General features: G+C 39.4%; 1 protein-coding gene across 6 annotated transcripts in view; it reads right to left on the bottom strand.

Annotated features, from left to right (window-relative positions):
• AUTS2 (activator of transcription and developmental regulator AUTS2) overlaps positions 1 to 25,573 on the bottom strand; it is a 1,910,865-nt gene that overhangs the window by 14,504 nt on the left and 1,870,788 nt on the right. For all 6 annotated transcript variants that reach the window (XM_077482318.1, XM_077482314.1, XM_077482317.1 and 3 more), the window contains 5 exons: positions 21,714 to 21,809; positions 16,923 to 16,994; positions 6,254 to 6,283; positions 4,165 to 4,236; positions 101 to 254 (listed from right to left, as the gene is read on the bottom strand). In XM_077482318.1, coding sequence (XP_077338444.1) covers positions 101 to 254; positions 4,165 to 4,236; positions 6,254 to 6,283; positions 16,923 to 16,994; positions 21,714 to 21,809 — 424 coding nt within the window. The remainder of the gene's footprint in view (positions 1 to 100; positions 255 to 4,164; positions 4,237 to 6,253; positions 6,284 to 16,922; positions 16,995 to 21,713; positions 21,810 to 25,573) is intronic.

Raw genomic sequence — 25,573 nt, 5'->3', positions numbered from 1 at the left:
TTATTCAGAGATAGTATAATAGTTTAGGCTAGCTCACTATGGCCCTTTTTTAATAGACTATAAGCTCAATAACTGTATATGCAATTAGATTTATACCCACCAGCAACGGAGAACAGCGTTGAAGGGCGTGCCAACTCATGGGGGTGTGGATGGTGATGATGAATAGCTCCAAAGAGGCTTGGACCTGGTGGCCTGCTCAAAAACTCAGGCTTTAGGCCAAAATCCAGCTTGTGCGGATCTGTCTGCATCTGTTTCTAAAATAGAAAGCATATCAAGAATTGAGATTTCCCCGGTGGGTGGATAAAAATAAGAAGACTTCAAAGACCATACAAAATGGCACATTCACACCTTGAAATTGCAAAAACGATCTTTGTGTGTGCTATAATTGAAAATAACACTTTTTTAAATCTGATATTATCAGAAGTGACAGACGGAGTAAGACAGAATAAATTTCTGAAACATGACTTGAAGGCACAATAGTAAACACATATCCACACAAAAGTTTACCCTGTGCAGAACCAGTAATACAAAAATAATATGACAGAATTTATTTGTGTTACATACTGTATCTCAATATTGCAAAGCAAGCGAATATGTTAATTTTAAACTAGGAATTTTCCATTGTGTATATTTGGCATAACATAGCAGCACTAGGACTTAAGAGAACAACAGCAAGCTCCTGCATTGCTAACATGTGCCGATTGCTCTACAATAAGAGATAGGAGTCTTGCATGTAGATATAGGCAGAAAATAGTCTTCTGAAAGGTGAACGAGCTTTATTAGGCTGGCCTGAAGTATCACTAAGGTAGTTTAGATTTTTGAGGGTTCTACTGGTCAGTTTTATTATTTTCTATTAGGTGGTGCTAGCAATCATTATGGGAGTCACATATTTCTATGTTTTTAATTTGCCTAGGACAGTCTCAAAGTGTTATTACGTTGAAATGGTGAACTTACACTCATAACTTTTTTTTTGCTAAGTCTTGTAAACTGCATAAGTTAGATAGATAGATAGATAGATAGATAGATAGATAGATAGATAGATAGATAGATAGATAGATAGATAGATAGATAGATAGATAGATAGATAGATAGATAGATGGATGTTATGTTTATGGTACAGATTCAGGATAGCTGGCTTTACGCTTTTGCTTTAGGGAAAACACAAAAGCGATCATTGGAGTCTATTTATGAACTCCTGTGTGAATAAGCTGTTATTTTAATAGTTTTTCTCATTTGGTTACTGCTGTCTCTGAGGGCAAATTTTACTTGCTTAAATTAAACAGAAACATACATTCCAGCTCTGGATAATTAAACGTAAATAAATAGTATTCTGGGGCAAAGAGGCCAAGCAGCAACCCATGGAATCGCAAATTTATGTATTTGAAGAAAATGATCCATGTTCATTAAATCGGCTCGTAATGGCTGTGCATTTCAAAGTGCTTACATTTGGAGGAAGTATGTATTTCTGCACATATAGTAATCAGTTTCAATGTTTCATACTAAAGTGTGCAGGAATTAATATTTGATAAAGGTACCATCTAAATTAGTTTTCAGTTTAAAACAACTTCCACTGAGGGCTTTATACAATGTTTATGTGACTCTGTCAGGACAGAAATACATATATTACCACTGCTGGTTTTAAAGATGATGGTTCTGGTGTTGTTATTCTCATACTGGATTTACTATTGTTTTTTGGCCAGGAAAAAGCATGCTCCCAGTAAAGCCTCAACTTTCATCCTGCATTTTTGTTCCAGTCCAGTGACTCAGCATGTAGATAGGCATGACTGGGGTGGCAGCTGTGGAGACTGCACTTTTAAAATCTATATCCGCACTGGCAGCTCCAATATTTCTGTCTCTATCCTGTTAAGACAGCCTTAACTAGTCTAGTTATGGTCTAACCAGCTAATAAAATCAGTGCTTGCTTCTATAAATTTTGAAACATACTTTACATCACTTGGTAAATAAATGTTTATCTGTTGGCACATAATGTTAATTTTCATATTGCAGTGGATTAGCGTTTTTGCATGCACACTTTAGCCACAGAAAGAGATTTCTTATGCTGGTCCTTGCAAATGCATGTTGTAATGGTATATACCAGTACTTGCGTATTTGCTTAGAGAGCACAGCACAATGGGGAACGCAGACCTTTCTTGTGTGTATAGACCGTTCTTACTTCAGTGATCAATCCCAGTGCTTGTCACTGTATAGTTCTTTTTTTTTTTTCATACAGAATGTAAACACATACATACTTTGTGCACCTTATCTGCATATGAGGCACAAAAAAAGCATTGTTTCAATGCACACTGCAAAGAACTACTCCACCCTATGCATTGAACATCAATGTACAAGTTAGCAGATAACTTAAAGCCCATATGTATGCAAACATTAAATGGCCTGCCACCTCCTCATTTCTCCTGTTTTTTAAATTCTCTGTTGAAGTAAAGTTTTACTCACCTAAGTCTCTCAATCAGGTCCATTGTCTGCACCATTTCAGGGGACTGGTAATCCACCACTGCAGATGTGCTCATAGAGGCCAGTCCTGAAAAGCCCCCTCATGCTAATATAATTGACGACAGACCCTCTTCTGAATCATGAGAGGATACCGTGGGTGGAAAGCCAAAAAGAAGTGTCTATGTCACGCAGGCAGTGATGTAGACACTTGAAGAACAATGATCCAATGCAGAGAAGAGAAGAAGGACTTGAACGTCACATGACCACAGATCTAGTTGAGTTAATGGGGCATTTAGGTAAGGTTTTTCTTAAGCTAGCAATTAGCTAAATGGATGGAGGGGTGTGTGGGAGGGGAGCTGCAGCCCAGTGTAGAGGTTTGAGAGGTTGTGTACACTGTGTGCACAAACATCCACATGTTCCTGCAGACTGGCAACACAAGCATGGCAATTATCTTCATAATGACTCCTCCACCCTAAAGCCCCGTACACATGACCCGAATGTCGGGCAGCATTAGCCTGTTCAATAGAAACCAGCCGACTTTCAACCCGTGTACACTGCAGCTGGTCCAACAGATGCCAGCCGTTCGGTCAGCGTCTGTCAAAGGGGCATGACCAAAAAAGTTCTGCCGACTGGCTCCAGATCAGAGCTCTCAGCCACTGCCTGACAGTGCTGACTGGAGTGTTCTGGTGGAGGGTCCCTATCAGAACACAATAAAACAGCAGGGAAGATTGTTGTACTAACATTGGATTGTTACTATAGAGGCTGCGACCTGAGCTGTCAGGTTTTTTTTTTTCGTCCAGCCTGCTGGGTTGATGAAAAAAAAAAAAACTATCAGTGTGTACTAGGCTTTATTTCCTATACATTTTCTTGCAGTAAATAAGGCCCAATGTATGGTTTGCACTAACATGAGACATAGAAACGATGAATTTGTAGTTGCAGTATAGTAATACACAGCAGATCACCTTCGTAAGATGAGAAAATGTGCTTTCAAATTCCATTATGTATTAAATGAACAGAAAGGAAGTTAATTAATGTTTCTACATAGCCTCTGGGAGCTATAAAGTACCAGCAAGCATTATTTATAGTCTACTATCTCACAAACATGAAATTGTACATGAAAGGTATGGCATACTTGGGGAGATACTCTGTTTATATTTTTAATGAAAATGTAATCAGATTTTTACCATAGGTAAAATCAAGAAATATCTGATAATAGTATAATAATTCAAACTCAGATACATTTCTAATGCCTACACTAATACCATAACAATGCTGTAAAAGTGTATAATTGCAAGGGCAAATTTTATTTTTATTTTTTTAACTTGATAGCTGATTATACACTTGACAATTTTGGAAACTTTCTATTAGCTTTCCATCAAACATTAATATTGTGGAATTAAAACGTCAGCAGTAGAATGCCACCCACTGTTTTCCTGGGATTGCTCACTGAAGTATGAAAGGCTTGTGCATAGTGACCACATTTCCTTTTACAACCTAAATATGGTTGTACCATGAAACATGCTCTGAAAGATGGAGTTAGCTTTTAAGAAGGGACAATTGTTTTAGTGTTTGTTTTTATAATCCAGTTTTCATTATTGGTTCAGGTCTGCCATGCTCCTAAGAGCCATGTAAAGTCCAAATAAATAATAAAAAAAAAACTAAATAGTATATATGAATCAAAAAAAAAAAAAAAAAAAACAGGCTGATACTTACTTTGACCTTTTGTTGATGATGATATATCTGCCAGGCAATATGCACGTGCATGGCACACCATTTTCCAGGTTTCTGGTAGATGAAAAAGAAATACAGTTACATTACATTTTGAAGATCTGATTTACTAAAATACCACAAGTCTGTCTGTAGCAGACTGTGAAGACAGTCATTAAAGTGTAACTAAAGGCTAACTTTTTTTTTTCATTTTGGATAGAGTAAGGAGGGTTTATAGTTATGTCAGTCTTTTTGCCACCTGTGTCCAATAGAGGAGATTTCCCTTCCCTTCCTGCCCCATTATCAAAACTGGAAGTAAGAAGAAATCTTTCCAAAGTTAGGATTAGAATTATGGCATGTCAACAGGGTCACCAAAACTAGCCTCTCCACCAGAAGATTTCCCCTCTATTACTGTGCTGATGTCAACCCAAAATGTAAGATTTTCTTTTACTTTCATTCCTAATGATAATAGTAAACAGGAAAAATAGACAGGGTGAATATCCCTAACGGGGCACAGACAGCTATAAAAACTAAAAGGTGTAATTTCTCTCTATTCTCCAAAACTAAAAAAAAAATGACTTTTTTGACTTTATGTTTTTAGCATTTACATTTAATGTTTTTATTTTATTTTATTTTTTTAAGTATTTTGCAATGCAAAGAGTTTTTTTTTTTTAATGTGTACTACAAGTGTGTTATAGCTAAATATGAGGATGATGAGAATGAGAACAACTTTTCTTGTTTACTTCAAGAAAGAAGGTGACTATATACATAATATTATTGTGTAAAGAGTTGTACTGTAAATGCAGATAAATTTTCAATAGCCTGGCCACCATAAAGATGGCCATTTATGAGTAATTCTTCAGATATGATGTAATATATCTAAAAAATTACCTACCCATTCTGTCTATGCTCACAAAATTTTAGATCAGATCAGCAGTCCCTGACATTATCAAAAGGCTATCACAGTTATTACAGACACTTTACAAACCAATGCTGCCACGTTTGTGCTCTCTAGAGACCCCTTAAAATTATGTGTGCCCCATTTGATATTTCTCATTTCTAAAAAAAAAAAAAAACATAACTCAAACAATTTAACTAATGGATGTACTGTACGTCTAAGCCCTTGTACACACGTTCGGACATTTCGACGGAAAATGTCCGATCGGACCGTGTTGTCAGATAATCCGACCATGTGTGGGCTCCATCAGACTGTTTCCGTCGGAATATCCGACCGACAAAGTTTTAGAGCTGGGCTATAAAATTTTCTGACAACATGATCCGATCAGACTTTGTCCGATCGTTTGTAGAGAATTCCGATCGGACAAAGTGCCACGCATGTTCATATCAAATTCCTAGACCAAAGCTATTGGCTACTAGCCTGAACGTAGTCCCGTTGTAACGTTCTGAACGATCGGATTTTCCGACAACTTTGTCCGACCGTGTGTATGCAACACCAGTTTTGGACTGGGCTAAAATTGTTTTCCTTCACTGGCCTGGGTAAGTACCTGGGTAAACACCGAAACACAGACTAATGTCATCAAGGGCTCAGAGAGTAACATACCCCGTTTCCCCGAAAAATAGCATTTGGGGGTAGGGTTTATATTGCAGTCATCACCGACAATCGCGCTAGGTCTTATTTTCAGGGAAACAGGGTAGTAACTGCCAAAGGGAAGCTTTGAGCACCAGGGCTTTCATTTCCATTATGCAGGTAATACTTCTGATTTCTTGGTGTGATCAAATGCTTCCTATTCCTTTTCCCTTGAATGATGCATTGCCTGGTTATGGCAAATGGATGTTTACACACTACTGCTCTTTACAAAGTGATTTAAACAAGCCCACTTATCTTCTGTTCAGGTAATTAAAACAATGATAAGAACCATAAGGTGGGTTATATGAAAAAGCTAATAAAAGTCAAAGTGACTTTTGTCATGGCAGATTTGTGATGAATTTGTGACATCTTTTATTTAAAACTGGACACGTGTCCCATATTTAAAATTTACAGTAGAAATGCCTGCACTATGGTCATAATCAGAAATGTGTTTATCCAATAAAATCCATGAATTTATCCATGTTTCGTATGCCAAAAAAAGCTTACCCTCAACATAGGTCTGAAGGGATCTGCCAACTGTGAAGAGAAAATGACAACTTGGTTACATGCTTGTCACTCAGACAATCATTTTAATTAGCACATGCTTATTGGTTTATAATGAAAAGGTATTGAAATGCTGCAATTGTATTTTCAAATATAACATTAAAAAAAAAATAGTCAGCTTCCACAAAATAACATCCAATATAAACTCAATTAGTAAAGGCTTCTTCAAAGAATAAAATATACAGTTATTACTAAAGTGAAATAATTGTGTTAGCAAAGAAAATATATTGTTAAATTATATCTGCATCCTTCTACATTCTAGTCTGTATTTGTATGATATCCAAGGCCACTGGCTTGTTTTCCACAATATGCCTTTTTTTCTCTAATACAATGTGGGATGCTTGGCATTGACAAGTATGACATGCTGGGTTGTCAACACTTGACAGCTGCTGTTTTGATATTCAGAGATTTTTCAGCAGTCTTTATTGATGTATGTATTAGACAAGGACAATCTTTCTTAATTGAGACTAATGTACTTACAGTATATGGAATTTGTGTTAGTATATATATATATATATATATATATATATATATATATATAAAATCTCCTAGAGTTTATAAAGAACAAAACTAATTGAATTGAAAATGTTTTGCCTTTGTTTCCACAGAAGAGACAGAAGGAAGATTTCAAAGCACTTGGTTCTAGAGACAGTCATACCTTGATCCAAACACTATAATATACATTTACAACCAATTGACAAAATTCATGTGCTTGCTGACATGTGTTGTTTATCATGGGGATGTGCCCTGTTCATTCATTTAACACATGTCTACAGGACAAAAATGCACCTGACTCACTTTTTTCCACTGTATTGTAAGGTACTATATGTATTTTTTTATTACATGTGTTGTGGTGCACTGACGGATGAGTTCATTTGTTTATTCTGAATAGGTATGCCATTCAAAATGTATGTCAAAGCACCACCATACGTATACACAGTGCATTCTGGTACTGCACGTTAACGCACATATTAGTGTCTGATCAGGCCTGCCTGTTCGTTTTTCAGGTGGACCTGATCAGACCCTCCATTCACCCCTATTGAGCAACTGATGTCAGAGGTGACATGTTCGCTGACACCCGCCACTATCTGATCCGATCCTGTCCATCAAATCCAGATGGATGGTGCTTCTATTTTCCATCTGTCTGGTGGATCGGATGGGATCGGGTGAAAACAGAGAGAGTGGGTCTGGGTCCATCTCTGCTCTGCACAGTGAGCTGAGATAGACCTGTCATCAAAGTGATCCCCCGCTCAGCAACGGAGTCCAGCAAGCAGAGGAGACCATGTTAAAGGGGCCTAACAGAGAAGTATGGCTTTTAAAAAATATACTTACCTAGATGGCTGGAGCACCAACCCCAGCTGCAACTATCCCCTGCTAATTCTAAGACCGCAAACTGATAGTTTAAAAACCACTGATCGCTCAGCTCCCGGTCTTCAGCCTGCAGAGAGCAGATGACTGTCAGTCACTGGCTCTCTGCTCTGCACCTCCAGCACTCACTGAAGCACTGGGCTGTGGAGGGGGTGGGAGCGTCTGGTGCAGGCTCTCTGCAGCTCGCTGAGAAGCTAGGGCTGCTGCCAGTCCAGGCATCTGGGTGGATCCTGACTGTAAAGTCTGGATCTTTGCTGAGCCAGGATCAGCTGAGTGATATTAGCCGGCATCGAGCTTTAGTCCCCTTTCCTGCCTGTAAAAGCAACCCAGTGGCTAATTAGCCTCTAGGATTGCTTTCACACTACAGAGCATCAGACGTAAAAAAAAACATAACTGGATGATGAATATAGTATAACTCCTTTAACCTGGTGGTGGCGCATACAGGTCAAAGACAAATAAAAACATCTACAGCCAAAAATGTATTTTATTTTTTAGGGAAGTGTTAAAATCCCTGTCAGTTTTTTTGCTGTCTGTGTACCAAACTGCCTTTCACTTCCTGTCCTAGAGATACAAGAGGAGAGTTACAGGAAATCTTCCAAGTAATGTCGCATACACACGACTGGACTTTCTGGCAGAAGAAAAGGTCCGATGGAATCATTTCATCGGATGTTCCGATCGTGTATGGGCTTCATCTGACTTTTTTGTTTTCAAAAATTCTGACGGACCTAGAAATAGAACGTTTTAAATCTTTCCGATGGAATCAATTCCTTTCAGACAGAAGAAAAGATCCGACGGAATCATTTCATCGGATGTTCCGATCGTGTGTGGGCTTCATCTGACTTTTTTGTTTTCAAAAATTCTGATGGACCTAGAAATAGAACGTTTTAAATCTTTCCAAGGGATTCAATTCCATTCAGGAAAACTGTTCATCTGTATGCTGTTCCGACGGACCAAAAACGACGCATGGGCAGCTATTGAACTTCCTTTTTCCAGTCCCGTCATACATCATTGCGTTCTAAACTAACTGACTTTGGTGTGATCATGTGTAGGCAAGTCCGTTTCAGCAGAACTCCATCAGAACTCCGTCAGAAAGACCGTCAGAGTTTATTCTGGTGGAAAAAAACTGTCATGTCTACACGGCATAAATGAAATTCCCCTCTTAAACATTTGCCCCTGGAACAGGTGTCCCCAATCATAGGTTTTCCCCTTACCTCTTGTTCTTGGCACAACTCTAAAATTTGGTATTTCTACTTTTCAGTGACAATCATCACCAGTACAAATAAAGTGCAAAAATAGACAGGAAAAAAATGACATAGGATATAACCTTTCCCCTTCTATCTAAAAAAAAGAAAAATGCTTTGCCTAAAGGTACACTTTATATAGATCTGTAAAGGACATATGAAAATGTTAACCTCTTACAGACTCTTGGGCTATGCTTTAACAACAAATCAATAGTTATAGAAAAGTGGTTTGGAACACTGACAAGTGGCCACATAGCTGCTGCCACATAAGCATTTCAGCTGTAAAAATATGCATGCTTAAATAAAGCTCCTGCAATATTCTGGAACAATATTTTCCTGTAACATGCAGCATGTGGTTCAGAAAGAAAATGAAGAAATAGCATGCCTAATTCCTTAGCTGTCAATTTACTAAAACTATATTTTTCACTGCTCACCAGCCACTTTAGCGTTAATGACTGTCAGTCTAACAACAGCTGCAGAGGAAAGATGGGCACAGATTCATCTTCATACAATACAGAGAAAGAAAATTATATAGTTTTTAAAATGAACATAAATACCACTTGCCATTGTCTGCATAGCTAAATCCTTTGAATACATACTCCTGTTTGTACAAACCAGACTTGGAAATCAAGAGACTCCAATCCACCAATTACATCAATATTTCATCAGCACACTCAATAATACAGCAGCTCTGGGAATACGGGACTGTATCATTACAACAACAACAAATACTGCATTTCATGCACAAACTCTTTCCACTCCATCACCACAGGGAACCTGCCTTGCTTTGGAAAGAAAAAAGCGCAATGGACAACAGGCTTAAAGACAAAAAAATGTATTTGTTACAGCTAGATAAAGACACTAATTTTTCTTCTGCATACAGTACAATACTGTCATATCAATCTACTGATCGCAATTTATAGCTGTTTACAATTATACCATCCTACAAATTATCATAAAAAATGAACGAAAATATCAAAACAAAGCACACAATCCAATTGACTTATTTAGGTATTTTTTTTATATTCTAATTGATTGGATCAGTTGCCCAGAGTTTTATGGCATTGGCAACTGACATTTTTTTTTTAGCCTGACAGATCAGAGTTTGCACTGGCAATGGCTAGCTGTCAAGGTCAAGGGCCAACTACAGACATAAGGCTTTCACCCTATGGCTGTTTCTTTAAGCCACCTGAGGAACACTTGCACCTATGTCTTTCCTTCCTTAAGCTCCCTGAAGAGTAGTCCATGTTTCTACCTCATACTAGCAAGCTGCAGCCATGTGCATTGCATGAGGTTGGGGGCAGTTGCAGGGGCCCCCATACATTTGAGTGGATCATATTAAACAAGTGGTACTGCCAGCTGAATGTGACAGTGGGGATAATGTTTGCAAAGCATCCTGGCCTTGGCATATGTAACCCCCCCACCACCACCACCACCACTGACTTTATAGCATAAGAGTGGTAAAAAAATGTTCTCAGCTGCTTCTACTACCAAAACACAAGACCAAACCAGCCCTATATGTCAACAATCTCTCCATAAGCAGAGAGAGAGGCCCAACCTCTAGTGCTCAGTGGTGGAAGAATATAATTCGACATGCCTGAAATTTTTTTGCACTGGAACTTTCAACCTAAAGATCAGAGATGGAAGATGTGCTGTATTTATCTCTCTGGTAACATAGTATTTTTTTTCTGTGTAAGATTCTCTAGATAAGTTGAAAATGTGACAAAGGCCAATTGATGTATAATCAATGTTATATAATGCCAGGACATTTATCATGATCTTATCTAAAGGTGTTTGTGGTCAAAGGGGGACAATTGGCTCTAAAAGAACATTCTGAATGTTCCTGTTTATATCAAAGGAAAGAGAAGGGGGTAGGAGATGAGTAGTGTTGGTGGCACCATGTAGCTCAGGGGGAACAACAGTGTTCTGAAAATTTTTGCACTGAAAAATAGTGAGGTCAATTCATCTGTATAGGGAAGTCCTAGGATATGATCAGAACCATATTCAAATAAATTAATCAATCAATCCAGTCTTTTGTGGGTCTGAAGTTATTTAATAACGCAGTCCAAAATAACAAACCCCACCACACAGGATATGCTACCAGCCAATACACACTTCAAACCCACTGTATAAATAATGCTACCACATAACCTGACTGAACTGGCAGCCACAAAGGCCAACAAAAACACATTATACAGACTGCAGGATTAGTCCCCAAGTTAAACCCCATCACACTGACCATAATGCAAGCAGCAAAAACACAATTTTTCATGTGGCATGGCGAGCCTAGTTCAATTAAACAGAGACTAGATCAGGACCAACATATTGTAGTAGTAAGAAATAGAATCTGTCTACAGCCTACAGCTTCTGTAAACGTGGCTTTATAAGTATTTCTTGTACTAAACACTGGATTGACTGTTACTGGATACCAATGGAATGTTTTTTAAACAGAAGCCAAATTAATACTATTCTACATATTGTTTTATAACTATACTGTAAATTATATTGGTGATAATATTAGTAGTTATCACATTTCTAACTTAAAGCAATCCACTTATGACGAATTTGATGGGCAGACCTATGGACACAATGACGAAACAAATAAGGGTAGCTATATGAATCATTGGCAAACAGGATCTATGAATGGAAAGGGAGGACCTATTAATCACATCCATTCATAGAGCATATTTCATTTATAGAAGCTGGCATGGACTTAGGGGGATTTTCTACTAAAAGAACAGCTGATTTTATTGTTTTTTTATGTTATATACACTTAAAGGAGAAGTATAGCCAAATGAGCTTTGGCTGTACTTCTCCTTTAAAGAGGAAGTAAACCCTGATGGGTTTTACTTCCTTCCATTGCTCCTGCAAAAGTAAAGGCATAATGTGCTAGTATGCATCGCATACTATCACATTATGTGACCTTAAGCTACAAACGAAGTCCGCGCAGTCCCCATTGCAGGCCGCATCCATGTTCGCCCTCTTCCTTCCGGGGCCGTGGACACCGGCTCTGTGACTAGCCGGAGCCGCGTGATTTCACTCCAGTGGATGCACACGGTAGTCGCCAGTTACGGCACTCGCTTGTGGAGAAATGGCACAGGGGGCCGTTTCTTCACAGCACATGCGCTGATGACATCATCAGCACAAAATACAGTAAATATCTCGTAAATGGTGCATGTTTAGGAGAGATTTATAGTACCTATAGGTAAGCCTTTATTCTAGGCTTACCTATAGGTACAACTTCCACAGAGAGGTTTACAGCCTCTTTAAGTGTGTATAAACATTTTAAAAAAAGTTTACAGCCTCTTTAACCCCCCTGACGGTATTCCCGAGTCTGACTCGGGGTGGATTTTTTATACCAAGAGCGGTATCCCCGAGTCAGACTCGGGACTGCATCGCTGGATCCAGGAGGAGGATTACTTACCTTCTCCCTCGGATCCAGCGTTGTCTCCCCGCTGTACGAGCGAGCCGTGTCTCGCTCGATGCATTACATCGCCGATCTCCGTGCCCTGCGAGCGTTGCGACGCACGGGCACGGAGATCGGCGCCAAATTCAAAAAGTGAAACAAACAGTATACATACAGTATAATGTAATCTTACAGATTACATTGCTGTATGTAAATATTTCACATCCCCGTTGTCCCTAGTGGTCTGCCCAGTGTCCTGCATGCAGTTTTATATAATAAAAACTGTTCTTTATGCCTGGAAACTGGAGATTGTCCATAGCAACCAAAACTGTCATTTTACATCAAAAATGATTTTAGACCAGCTAGAAAACAGCGATAATAAATTAGAATCACTCGCAGAATTGAGCGATAGCGATTTGTGGGGAGATCCGTCATCAAATACTGAAAAGTAATGACAGTGACAATTCTGCAACTGAGCAAATTTCAGTGTTTTTGATTTGATTACATTATTGAATAATTTTTATTATTGTTATATTATTATTTGGTACAATTATTTATAATTATTTATTATATTATAATTTATGATTTAATTTTTCAAACTTTATCATACCCGGGATGTCTGCTAGACTCTGGTTTGGACAGATTTAAGAGAGTTATTCCTAAGAATTGCAGGACTACAATATAAAACGCCAAATTTTCATGCAAAATAATGGTACCGCTTTTAGCACCTAAAATCCGAAATAATCGTACCGCCAGGGAGGTTAAGTGTGTCTAAAATTAAAAAAAAAAAGGTTTACAGCCTCTTTAATGCCCCGTACACACGAGAGGACTTATGTCCGACAGACTTCCAAAGGAGTTCCGCCGGAGTTCCGCCGGAGTTCTGACAGACTTTTCGGCCGAACGGACTTGGCCACACACGATCACACTAAACTCCGACGGATTCGAACGTGATGACGTACGACCCGACTCGAATAAGGAAGTTCATAGCCAGTAGCCAATAGCTGCCCTATCGTCGGTTTTAGTCCGTCGGAGTAGCATACACACGAGCGGATTTTTCGAAGGGGACCGGGTCCGGCGGAGTTCCGTCGGGAAAATTTGAAGCATGCTTCATTTCTAAAGTCCGTCAGACTTTTGCGAAGCTAAAGTCCGTTGCAGCCCACACACGATCGGATAGTCTGACGGACTCGGCCTGACGGACTTTGGATGTTGAAAAGTCCGCTCGTGTGTACGGGGCTTAAGTGTATCTAAAATAAAAAACAGAAAAATCTGAAAAAGGGAAATAACTTTTTTTTCTGCTTTTTATTTTAGATACACTTAACCTCCTTAGCGGTAATCCCGAGTCTGGCTCGGGTTGGGAATTTCATTACAATAGCGGTAACCCCGAGCCAGACTCGGGCTTGCACCGCTCGATGCAGGGGAGGACACAGGGAGAGTTACTTACCTTGTCCCCTGGATCCAGCGATGTCTGCCGCGCTGTGTGATAGAGCCGTCCTGCGCTCGATTCACAGTGCCGAATGCCGCCGAGCTCCGTTCCCTGCGACGTTACGACGCACGGGAGCGGAGAACGGCGGCAAATTCAAAAATGTAAAAAGACACAAAACACACACAGCACTGTAATCTTACAGATTACAGTGCTGTAGTAAAAAATACACACCCCCTTTGTCCCTAGTGGTTTGTGCAATGCCCTGTATGCACTTTTATATTATAAATACTGTTTTTTACTGCTTGGAATTTGGAGATTGTCCATAGCAACCAAAACATGTCCCTTTTTCATTTTTTTTTGGATTTGATTACATTATTGAATAATTTTTATTATTCTTTATTATATTATAAACTTTATCATACCCGGGATGTCCGCTAGACTCTGGTTTGAAGAGATTTCAGTGCGTTATTCCTAAGAATTACAGGACTACAAAATAAAAGCCAGATTTCCATGCAAAATAATTGTACCGCTTTCAGCACCTTATTCCAGACTGAATCATACCGCCAGGGAGGTTAAAGGAGAAGTACAGCCAAAGCTCATTTGTCTGTACTTCTCCTGGGGATCACAGGAGTGCAGTTCGTTCTGACCTGTTTTCAGCAGACAGCGGACTGAAGTCCACTGTCTGCTGATGTCACAGAGCCAGTCCATGCTTGGAAAAGACAACGACCATATGGCTGGGATCCACCCACATGCCTGGACAGGCACCACGCTCAGCCTCACAGCAACTGACAGTCACCATCTCTCTGCTCACGGAGCTGTGAGAACCGAGCAATTGGCGTTATTTGATTGTTCAGTTCTCAGTGTAAGAGCCGATGGGGGACAGATGCAGCATTCGACTGATGCTTCATCCAGCTAGGTAAGTATGATTCTACAAAAAAAACCTGATTCCTGTACTTCTTTTTAAACAACAAGGATATTAATATTGGATATCAATATTAGAAATTATCACACGTCAAGTCTATAGTTAAAGTTTTCCATTTCTGGCCAACAAAATAGTCCACAGATGTTGATAATCATTCGCTTACCTGCCATACTACTGCAAACTGAACCTTATAATGCTATTATAACACACTATTTCTATATTTCATCTGTTTCCATTATTAGATTTCATATGTCACCAAAATGGCGACAGCAATAAATGTAATTATTGTAAATGAAATCATAGAATGTGGATTGTATGACAGCAATTAAAAGAGAATAGTAAGTACAAGTAGATAAAAGAGACCTGCATACATTTTCTGCACACAGCAATTAGCAGCAATACAGGCTTTTGGCTTGATTTGTGAGATATTCATATAGATCAGCTTGAAAGAGACTGTGCAATTCTTCTAATAATGATTAAGCTACAGACATTTTGTACATGTCCTGGAGATGCATATACCTTATATATGCCAAAAATTGCTATTTCTTGCTGTCAGCTAATTCAAGCATACTTCCTATGAAAAGCTGCATCCCTCGAGAGTGCAAACTGTGTTAGTCTTTAGTTCAACATTGCATGCAGAAAAATTATGCCAAAAAGCTACACTAAATAATTTACAGATAGCCTAAACATGAGACTTTCAGTAGCTGCTCTGCAGTAAAATAATCAGAGGTTGAAATGCACATGATGGTAGGAGAGCAGCATTTGACTGGGTCAAGGAACAGCCTAGGTTACTTAAAGGAGCTTAAAAACCAAAAATAAACATTACATTGCAGATTACCAGTTCGCAGATGCGATGACTGCAATTGTTTTCTTTTTTTATGCTTTCTTTCTTCCAATTTCAATTTCTGATCTGGCCAGTAAGTCTGTTATTTTTCAAAAGAACAAGCTCTCTTGCAGATATATCAGTTACATGGATGAGACAAACCAGTTACCACTGACAGGGGTGCTTATAATGATCAGATTTTATTTATTTATGTAAAGCATTTATCTTAAAAGGAACAAACAGTTTGCTGTAACTGTTTAGAAAGTATTATCTGGAGTTTAGCTTTGATTTTTTGGTGTATTTATATCTGCTAGTGCGTTCCCTCAGACCAACAATGCTGCTATCCAAAGGTGCCACCCATGCTCATTCATCAAGAAGGGGGCACTGTAATACAGGTGATGTATTACTGGCCAGATCATCAAGTAAAAACAGAGGTAAAAAGCCTAAATTAAGAAAATGAATGCAGACACTACATCTAATGGTTAAGTAAGCTTCAGTAAATTACATTTGTGTTTTTGGGTTTAATACCACTGTAAGTGAGAATGTGCAAGAATCCTCAGGATAAAGATCTACTCTCTGACAGACCCGAATTTATAGTGATGGGTATGTAACACCACTTTAAAATAGTGGCTGTGTAATCTTCACTGGCATTATACACTAATGCTCTTTGTTAAGCCATCATGAAGGGTTGCTTTTTGTGCCCTCCCATGTGCTCCTTGCGAGAGGTTTAAACATTTTACTGCAAAACCGAGACAATGAAATGGACTATGGGGACACAATGACCTTTTGGTTATTCAGCATCTGAATTAATTGTTTTAGAGGTATTTTATTGAGAATAGATACGCTGTGCCTCTCCTGACTGAAGCCAACAGCTGTGTCTTAAATATATACCTAAACTTCATATCATGCATGCAAAGGAAGTGACATATTCTAAGCAAGTGTTAATTATCTAGAGGACATTTTACATTTCTAACGAGGACAAACCACACTTTCTATAATCCTAATTAGCTCTTTAGTAATTTGAATCCAGTCCCTCTCATCCTTGCTGAGTTAATAATTTTCATTCCAATCCTTACTCTCAAGTTCTAAATATAATAGGAAGCTTGTCCTTTGAACACTAAATTATGTCAAACAGCCTATAGGATCCCCTGTGAGCTCTGCAACCCACACTAGCATAAGGGTGAGCATCAAGTGACAGGAATAATGATAAAATGACATTAAAAATGATCAAGAAAGACTTCAGTCTGAGAATCAAGATAATATGGAACATGTCCCTTAAGCAAGAAAACAGAAACAAAGTCTATGGAAAGCGCAAGGTGTAAGGCTGACTAGCTCTTTGTGACAAGGACATTTATCACTCCCAGGAGGGCCAGAAAGATGTTGACATAATGGTGACACTAAGGACTGAGTTTCTCTCCCTTACACTTACCCTTGGGTCTTTCTGCAACAGAGTGTGTGGGACAGTTCCAGGTCTAGCTCCGACATCAATGGGATTGGAAGTCTGAGAAAGAGACAACATGTGAAATTAATTGGAAACGACAAAATAGTTTTCTTCCCTGTGATACTTCGTATCTCTTTAGCTTGTGTTTGACAAGCCCCTCTGCTTGGCAGTTTCTTTTTTTTATTTTCAGGCAGCTCAGGCCTAATGGTGTGTGACTTTCCTTGATAAGTGAAGCTCAACATCATCTGTTTTGGCAGTAGGAACGAGGGGCAATATTAACATGAATCTTTCCAGGGTTCACCCTTCTGTCAACCTTTAAGCTGTAACATAAAGCCCTGGCCTTCTAAACTCCAGATCATACGGAAGGTTAGTATTACCTTTCCATAGGTTGTACACTCGTGTCATTGTACAATTCTTTATTTCAAGTGTCAGTAGGTTGAGTATCTTAGACAATATTCCCCTAGGGACAGTGATAATGAGAAAAGCTCCCATCTCTAACCTAGATGAAATTACACACGGATGCTTCAGCACTACCGCAAAGTTATCAGTTCAACTGCTCAGCTTCTGAGATGTCCTGTATTGCCAATTACCACTGGGCTGCAAGCTCAGCTATATTAAAATGTTCAGCTTGCTAACAGAGTAATTTGTTTTCCTTTTAGAAAATGGATCTGTAGTCTCTTTACACAACATGATCCAACAGCAGTGGCCAAAAAGAGATACAATGCTCGTAGCGTAATGTATCATTAAACCTGTAAAAGCTGGTACCTTTTCACATTTACACTTTAGGATAAAGAAGGAAATCATACCTTCCTCTGGTCCTACATAATTTATTGTGAACTTTGACCATCTAGCTAACAGGCTGCTGTTACATTCACAGACCATTAAGGGTGCACATTGACTTTGAATATCACATCACGAAAGCAGGTTAAGTCCATTGCAATGACCTTGGGTCAGCACTGTATTAGATTGCAGGTACAGATTGTACTTTCAGAGTCACTTTGCTGTCACAAGCAATGGAGACACAAAGAGCTCAAGTATGTTTTGCTAAAGGATGGAATACTTAAACTGTAACGTGCTTAGCAATTAGTACTGAGATACACAACTGATAATAAAAAGCTGTTTAAAGACACAAAAGACAAAGATACAAAATGCACAAAGCATGGCAAATACAATTTATAGATCAACGATTAGAACATATGAGTGTAACAAATATGTATATACAATATCATGACTACAATTGACTTTTAATGAAATGCTGAGCATTTATTAACTATTTTTCTTCAAAAATAATATTAGTAAAAAGATATTGCGAAAATCAAGTAACAAATACGATTTTGATATCCAAATACAGTACGTATTCAGAGACCATTTAAACTCCAAACCCATGATTTGCGTTTTGTTTTTTTTACTCTTAAGGTACTAATCCTCATAGTACAATACAAATTACGTAAACCATGCTACAACGATAATAGTAACAAAGCAAGCAAGATGGTTTTATTATTTTAGAAAAAAATGTAAAGATAAACTACATTAACATATAAACACCCTATTTAAAGCCAAACTCTGGGAAAAATCTTTATTTAGCAGACTGTTAAGCTGGGTACACTCTGGCTGAATGTCGGGAGACATCAGCTGGTTAAAAAAACAGGCCCGTCTATATGCCAGGCTGTGTTCTGGCAGGGGGCCATCCCCCTGTCAGAAAAGAACAGCTCAACAGAGGAGATCGCTATACTAACTTCGCAAAATTAGTCCAGCGGCTCCGACCAGAGCTGACAGTTTTTTTGGTTCAGCCCACGGTGTTGAACGGGAAAACTAATAGTATGTACCAGGCTTTAGGCAGATTTATACTATTTACTCTAAACAAAAACTCCTCTAATCTTCTTTTAACCACTTCCCTTCTGGCCTATAGCAGATTGATGGCTGGGCGGTGGTTCAGTTATCCTGCTGGGCGTCATATGACGTCCAGCAGGATAACAAGCAAGGGCGTGCCCGCATGGGCCTGCAGCGTGGCAATTGGAGGTATTGTGTGTCAGTCTGACAAACTGCATCTCCGATCATGGTATGGAGCCTCTGACAGAGGATTCTTACCATGTGATCAGCTGTGATCAATCACAGCTGATCATTGTGTAAACCAGGAAGTGCCGGCAAATGGCATTCCTCAGTGTGCGCTGACAGGGAGAGCCAATCGTCGGCTCTCCCTGTTGGGGGGGGGGGGGGGGGGGTCTGTGCTGATAATCAGCAAATTGATTATCAGCACAGCCCCCATTAGATGTGCCCATCAGCTGCCAATCAGTGCCCAACATCTGCCAGAAGCGCCTCAAACATAAAGTTTGTCAATGCCCACCACAGTGCCAATCAGAGCTGACCATAGTGCCAATCAGTGCCCTTCACAGTGCCAATCAGTGCCCAGCAGTAACACCTGTTAGTACCTCATCATCAGTGCCACCTGTCAGTGCCAATCAGTACCGCCTATCAGTGCCAGTCAGTGCTGCCTGTTGGTGCAAATCATAGCCACCTATCAGTTCCCATCAGAGCCACCTGTTAGTGGCCATCACAGCTGCCTGGAAATTTTGCATTTTATATTCTAGGCCTGTAATTCTTAGGAATAAGATACTTAAATCTGTATAACCCTGTCAAGATTTTGTTTTTCCCATCTGTGTCCAATTGCAGAGATTTCCCTTCACTTCCTATCCCATAGCCAAACAGGAAATGAGAGGAAATTCCTGAAAATTAAAGGATTAATTCACCTTTTGACAAAAAATAATAAATGCACTTTGTTTTGCCTACAAAAAAATTAGCATTTATTATTTTTTGTTTTGGATAAAGCATTGCACCGGTGAACAGCAGATTGCTGATGCCATGCAAGACTCCTGTAGATCTGTGTAGTTTGCAGTAGTCCAGGATCTGACCCTGTTGACAGCCAGGGGTGCCTGGTTGAAAAGACTGGATAAACTAAATTATAAAGACCCTGTCTAGGTTGGCCCTACTATGTGTATGTATGGATGTGTGTTAGGGACCTTAGATTTTAAGCTCCTTGAGGGCAGGGACTGATGCAAATGTACAATATATATATATATGTGTGTGTGTTTGTGTGTAAAGCATTGCGTAAGTGATGGCGCTATATAAGTACCTGTAATAAATAAATCTTTTGGAAGAAAAAAACAATTCATATGTATTTATTTTAGCTGAATATTTAGCTCTTTCTGTAGGACTGGTTTCAAGTAGTTATTGATATTAAATGGGGGTTGGATGTGCAGGAACAATCCTATGTCCTAAAATTGTATTTTTATTACATTTCTATAGACACACACTTGTATTGTCTGAGCATGTAAGTTTAAGCCCTGTTGCAATACATTCTTACTGGTGTATATAGTTGTTAGAACAAAATTTCTATTATTGACCCTAGAGCAAGGTTAAAGGGTTAGGCTCTATGCACACTGACCAGCCGCCGCAGTTGTACTGCGGCAGAATGGCTCGGCTGGGCGAGCCATGTTATGGAAGTCGCCCCCTGCTCGCCCACGGAGCCGATTCAAGTGCCTGGCGGTCTGATCACCGCTGGGCTCTCTCAATCGCTCGGGGCACACAGAGAACCGGCATCTGTGTGTGGGAGAAGTGACAGATTGTCAGTTCATACAGAGTATGAACAGCAATCTATCTATTCCCCTACACTGTCCCCTCCCCCTTTAGTTAGAACACACTCTAGGGAACGCATTAACTCCTTGATCGTCTCCTACTGTTAACCCCTCCCCTGCCAGTGACATTTTTACTTTAATCAATGCATTTTTATAGCACTGATCACTGTAAAAATGCCAGTGGTCCCAAAAATGTGTCAAAATTGTCTGTGTCCGCCATAATGTTGCAGTCCCGATAAAAAATCGCAGATCACTGCCATTACTAGTAAAAAAAAAAGGAAGAATGCCATAAAATTATCCCCTATTTTGTAGATGCTATAATTTTTTGCGCAAACCAATCAATATACGCTTATTGCGATTTTCTTTTACCAAAAATGTGTAGAAGAATACATATCGGCCTAAACTGAGGAAAAAAAATTATATATTTTTGGGGGATATTTATTATATCAAAAATTAAAAAAATATTGTGTTTTTTTCAAAATTTTCACTTTTTTTTGTTTATAGCACAAAAAATAAAATCCCCAGAGGTGATCAAATACCACCAAAAGAAAGCTCTATTTGTGGGAAAAAAATGGACGTCAATTTTGTTTTGATGCAACATCGCATGACCACGCAATTCAGTTAAAGCGACGCAGTGCCGTATTGCAAAAAGTGCTCTGGTTAGGAAGGAGGTAAAATCTTCCGGGGCTGAAGCGGATATAGAGTGTTTTTTTGTACAAAGTTTAGACAAGTTTAGGAGAGTTTTGCGTTTTTTCTGCCAGTAAGTTCCGATCAGAAACGCAAACCAGAAGGTTTTTTTCCTGCCTCTAAACGTTAAGGTCAAAAAATGCCTGTAATCATCCTAATGTGCATGGACACATAGGATAATATTGAGCTGCTTCTACAGACAGAACAAAAAACTCCTGTAGAAGCAGCATTTTTAAGCCAGTGTGCATGGAGTTTTAGAGGTACTACTATGTAGACAGTTTAATGTCATGAAGCATATAAAAAATGTCATACAAAATAGAAAATACCATTTGTTTGACAATTTGTATGTTTTAGAACAATCACAGGACTCCAAGAATTCCATGTAATTTTTGAGTTCGATTTTACTTCTATTTTCTCATTGTTATCCCCTATGTACGCAGATAAACCAACATCTTCTTACCTTAGGTTGAAATGCCCCTTGTAGTGATCCAAAGGGACCAGTGGGAGGAATCATGGGAGGAATGCCAGATACAGCTGGAGGGTATGAATGAAATAACTGAAAAAAAAGAAAAAAAAAAGAAAAACATAATTAAAAAAAACAAACAAACAAAATCAACGTAGCTAGCGATAAATCATACAAAACACAACACAGAACCACAGCACTAGCGCAAAGCCAAAAGCAGACATTGATGCGGGTTGAAAAATGAGTTCCCTCTGTTAAGTCAGGGAATCTGGCTTAATGGGGAACTTTAAGGGTGTTCAGCATTAATTAGCACAGAAATGATACCCTTGATGAATTCCTTTCTTCCAAAATAAAAGGTGATTTTGTAATTATGAATTATTAAATTGGATTGAATGCCTAAGTGGTTTCAGAATTTAGAGTACATCAAAAGCAGGAGGGATGTTAAGCCAAATAAGTCCAAGGGAAATAGCAAGCTAATTAAAAAATGAAGCTTTAAGAGTGCCAGGATTTCACTCCATTAAAACTCAATTACTTTGTTAAAAGGTTTAATGGTGTTGTGTAAGAAATTAAAGAATACGCACAATTATGACTTCATTAGTCTGCTTTGCTGCTTATACTGTCACTGCTAATGCTATCTATGGGCCATTTAAGGAGCAGCTTTATTCTCAAGCAACAACGAGAAGTAGTTATGCTATAAACTCTCCACATACTAAAACACATACACAAAGTGCATCCTTCCTTCTTTTGCTCCCTGACAAAAGAATCTGATAGTAATTACTGACCAATAAAACAATTATAGCGTCTATCAAATCTTTTACTTTCAGATTATTTATACACTGAAATACACCCATACTATATTTTCAGATGAGTAATAATTTTGATCACTGGTTTTACAGTTGATTCCTGCCTGCTTGACTGCCTACCTTCTAGAACATATGGCAAGTTTAAATACACAGGTGTCCAAACGCAAAAGAAAGGCTGTCATATAATGGGCAGGCTCAAAATCATTGCTGTGTGAGCAGCTGGCTTCATACAGCAGTCAAACAGGTCTGGATCACAGTACACCAATCAGCAACAGTTACTGAGGAGACCTAGAGTTGCTATTTGAGCACTTCTAACAATACTTGCATGGCCAGCATACCACAGATTTGCTCAGAGAAACAACATTACTTTGATGGATAGTACTGGATAATTAAAGCATGTTACATGCTTTTGCCCCATTTAAAATGTTGCTTCCGTTGGGCTTTAACAGTCTTGTTGGTATAAATTATGGGCTTTAGAAGGGCTGAAATATTTATATATTCTGAATAAAACTGCTGCTTCAGACTCCCCTAAGTGCTGACACCCATCTGTAGGCCTAGAAAGTTGGTCACATGATTTACTAATGAAGAGGATTACTGACTAGTCTGAATGCTGACTCTACACTTCAGCAGAGATCACAAGTGCCAAGGTATTCAGACATGTGGCCAGTACTGCAGGGAACCTAGCTCCAGGAAAGGTAACTTCCCAGTAACTAACATTTATGTTATGATCTGCATTAAAGTGGCTGTATACCCACAGAATTTTTTTTTTTAAACCTGTAAGGCAAAAGGCATAATGAGCTAGTATGCACCACATATTAGCTCATTAAGAAATATTTACTTTAGAACAAGGTTTCGGCAACTGATCCCGGTCCACGCTGAGGGAGCTAACATTTCTCCACGGCGCGTCTTCCAGATTTGCGGCCCTGGCTCTGTAAATAAAACGGAGCCGCGATGTTGTCACTCCCGCGCATGCGAGCAGGAGACTTCTTTCCAGCAAGGTAAGAGCGCATCAGCTGGCCCTTCAGCCGGACCTTCACAGCGCATGCACCGCTCACGTCAGCGGCTGCATGCAAAATGAATATCTCCTAAACCGTACAGGTTTAGGAGATATTCATTTTACCTACAGGTAAGCCCTATTATAGGCTTACCTGTAGGTAAAAATACAAAAAATGGGTATACTACCACTTTAAAAAAGGGTGATTCTGCAAAAGCAACATAAAAACATCAAAGACAATAAACAAGCCACAAGTTTCTTACATTAAAAACATAATTATACACAGTGAAGAGAAAAGGCAGGTGCAGTGATGTCTTTGGATATCAGTACTGATAATGTTGCTGCTACCTATTAGAGACCATGCTAACATTTTTTGGTTCCTCATGCACATATATTTCAAATGGCTGCTTCATGGAGGATGGAGGGGCGGCACAGTGGTGTAGTGGCTAGCACTCCAACCTAGCAGTAAGAAGGGTCGCTGGCTCGAATCCCAACCACAACACCACCCGCCCGGAGCCCGCACGCCCCCCCCCCCACGCCCGCATGGCGCCCCGTCCCCATCCCCACAATCCAAAGACATGCGGGTGGGCCAATTGGCCTCTGTCCAAAATTGGCCCTAGTATATGAATGAGGACCTTGGATCGTGGGCCCCCGAGGGCAGGGCCGATGCGAATGTGCAAAGTACAGGGATAGGGACAATTGTAGACACTCATTCAGGTCGAACTAGATGGACTGGTGTCTTTATTCAACCTTACTAACTATGAAACTATGACTTCTCACCATACATCACCTTCATTAAATAGATGTGATGCCCTCTCTGCAACCATTGAAATGCTTTGACCAAACTCTTTCCCTTATACAGAAATGATATTCCAGAGGAAATGGTTGTCAGTATATATTACCTATAACCTATAATTACCTATCACCTACAATTAACTGTCTTCATACATGTAGGGCTATACATAGCCCTAGATATTTAATGAAATGATTATAAAGCTATTAAAAGCGATGTGTGCCGTTTGTCAATATAGAGTGAACTACAGGTAATTGACATTGATTAGCACAATCTGAGGTTTGTGGCTAATTTACTAAAGCAGTAAATTTTTCACTTAATTAAGTAATTAAGTGAATCTGTTTACTCTGAATATCTATTCATACCAAAATATATGTAATTGCAAAACATTTGTTGAAAGCTGTGCTTTTGTTAACTATTGTGGCCAAAACAATTAAATTAAAATTAAAAGAAAAACTGATAATCATATATGGAAAAGATAAGGTAATCCAAACCTCATTATGCAGCCATACACACAAGAGTTGATTTACTTGGGCCTCTTTCACACGAACGATCGATTCAGGTACATCTCTCCGTTTTTTAGGCGGACCTGAACGGATGCTGCATAGACCTCTATGGAGCGTCGGATGTCAGCGGTGACATGTCCACTGACATCCGAACCGATCCGATCTGAAAAAGTGTGTCGGAGGAAAACCGTACTTTTCCATCTATCTGCGGATTGGATCGGGTGATGATGGACTTTGCGGTCCGTCGTTATCCGATCTCCCATAGGGGAGAGCGGCGCTCTGACAGTTCTGTCCCTGCACAGTGTGCAGAGACGGATCTGTCCTCTGCAGGCTCAGCGGGGATCGACGCAGCGATCCCCACTGAGCAAGCGGATGTTCGCTGGGGGGATCATCACGGAGCTGTCCCGCGTGAAAGAGGCCTAAAGGAAAACAGACTGTGTAATTTTCAAGTGCAGTTGCACTAACTTTGCCCAGAGCTTAGTAAATGAGGGGAAGCTCTGCTGATTTCCATCATCCAATGATGTGCAAGCAAAAATGCTGTTTTTTATTTTTATTTTCCATGTGGCTGACTGGTTATTTTTTACACAGTGAAGTTTCATCACCTTCACTAAGCCCTGAGAAAAATTAGTGCAACTGCATTTGTAAAGTTCACAGTCTATTTGCCTTTAGTAAATCAACCCCACAGTCAAACTTTTTGGTAAATGTGGGAGAACATAACCTAATCTAGAATAGCAACTCCAAAAGTATACAAAATCGAGTAC

This window comes from Lithobates pipiens, unplaced genomic scaffold (assembly GCF_037356315.1).
Source record: "Lithobates pipiens isolate NorthernLeopardFrog02 unplaced genomic scaffold, aLitPip1_a1.2 Scaffold_16, whole genome shotgun sequence".
NCBI lineage: Eukaryota > Metazoa > Chordata > Amphibia > Anura > Ranidae > Lithobates > Lithobates pipiens.
The sequence above is the reverse complement of the archived record's forward strand: the minus strand, read 5'-3'. Positions and strand labels throughout refer to the sequence as shown.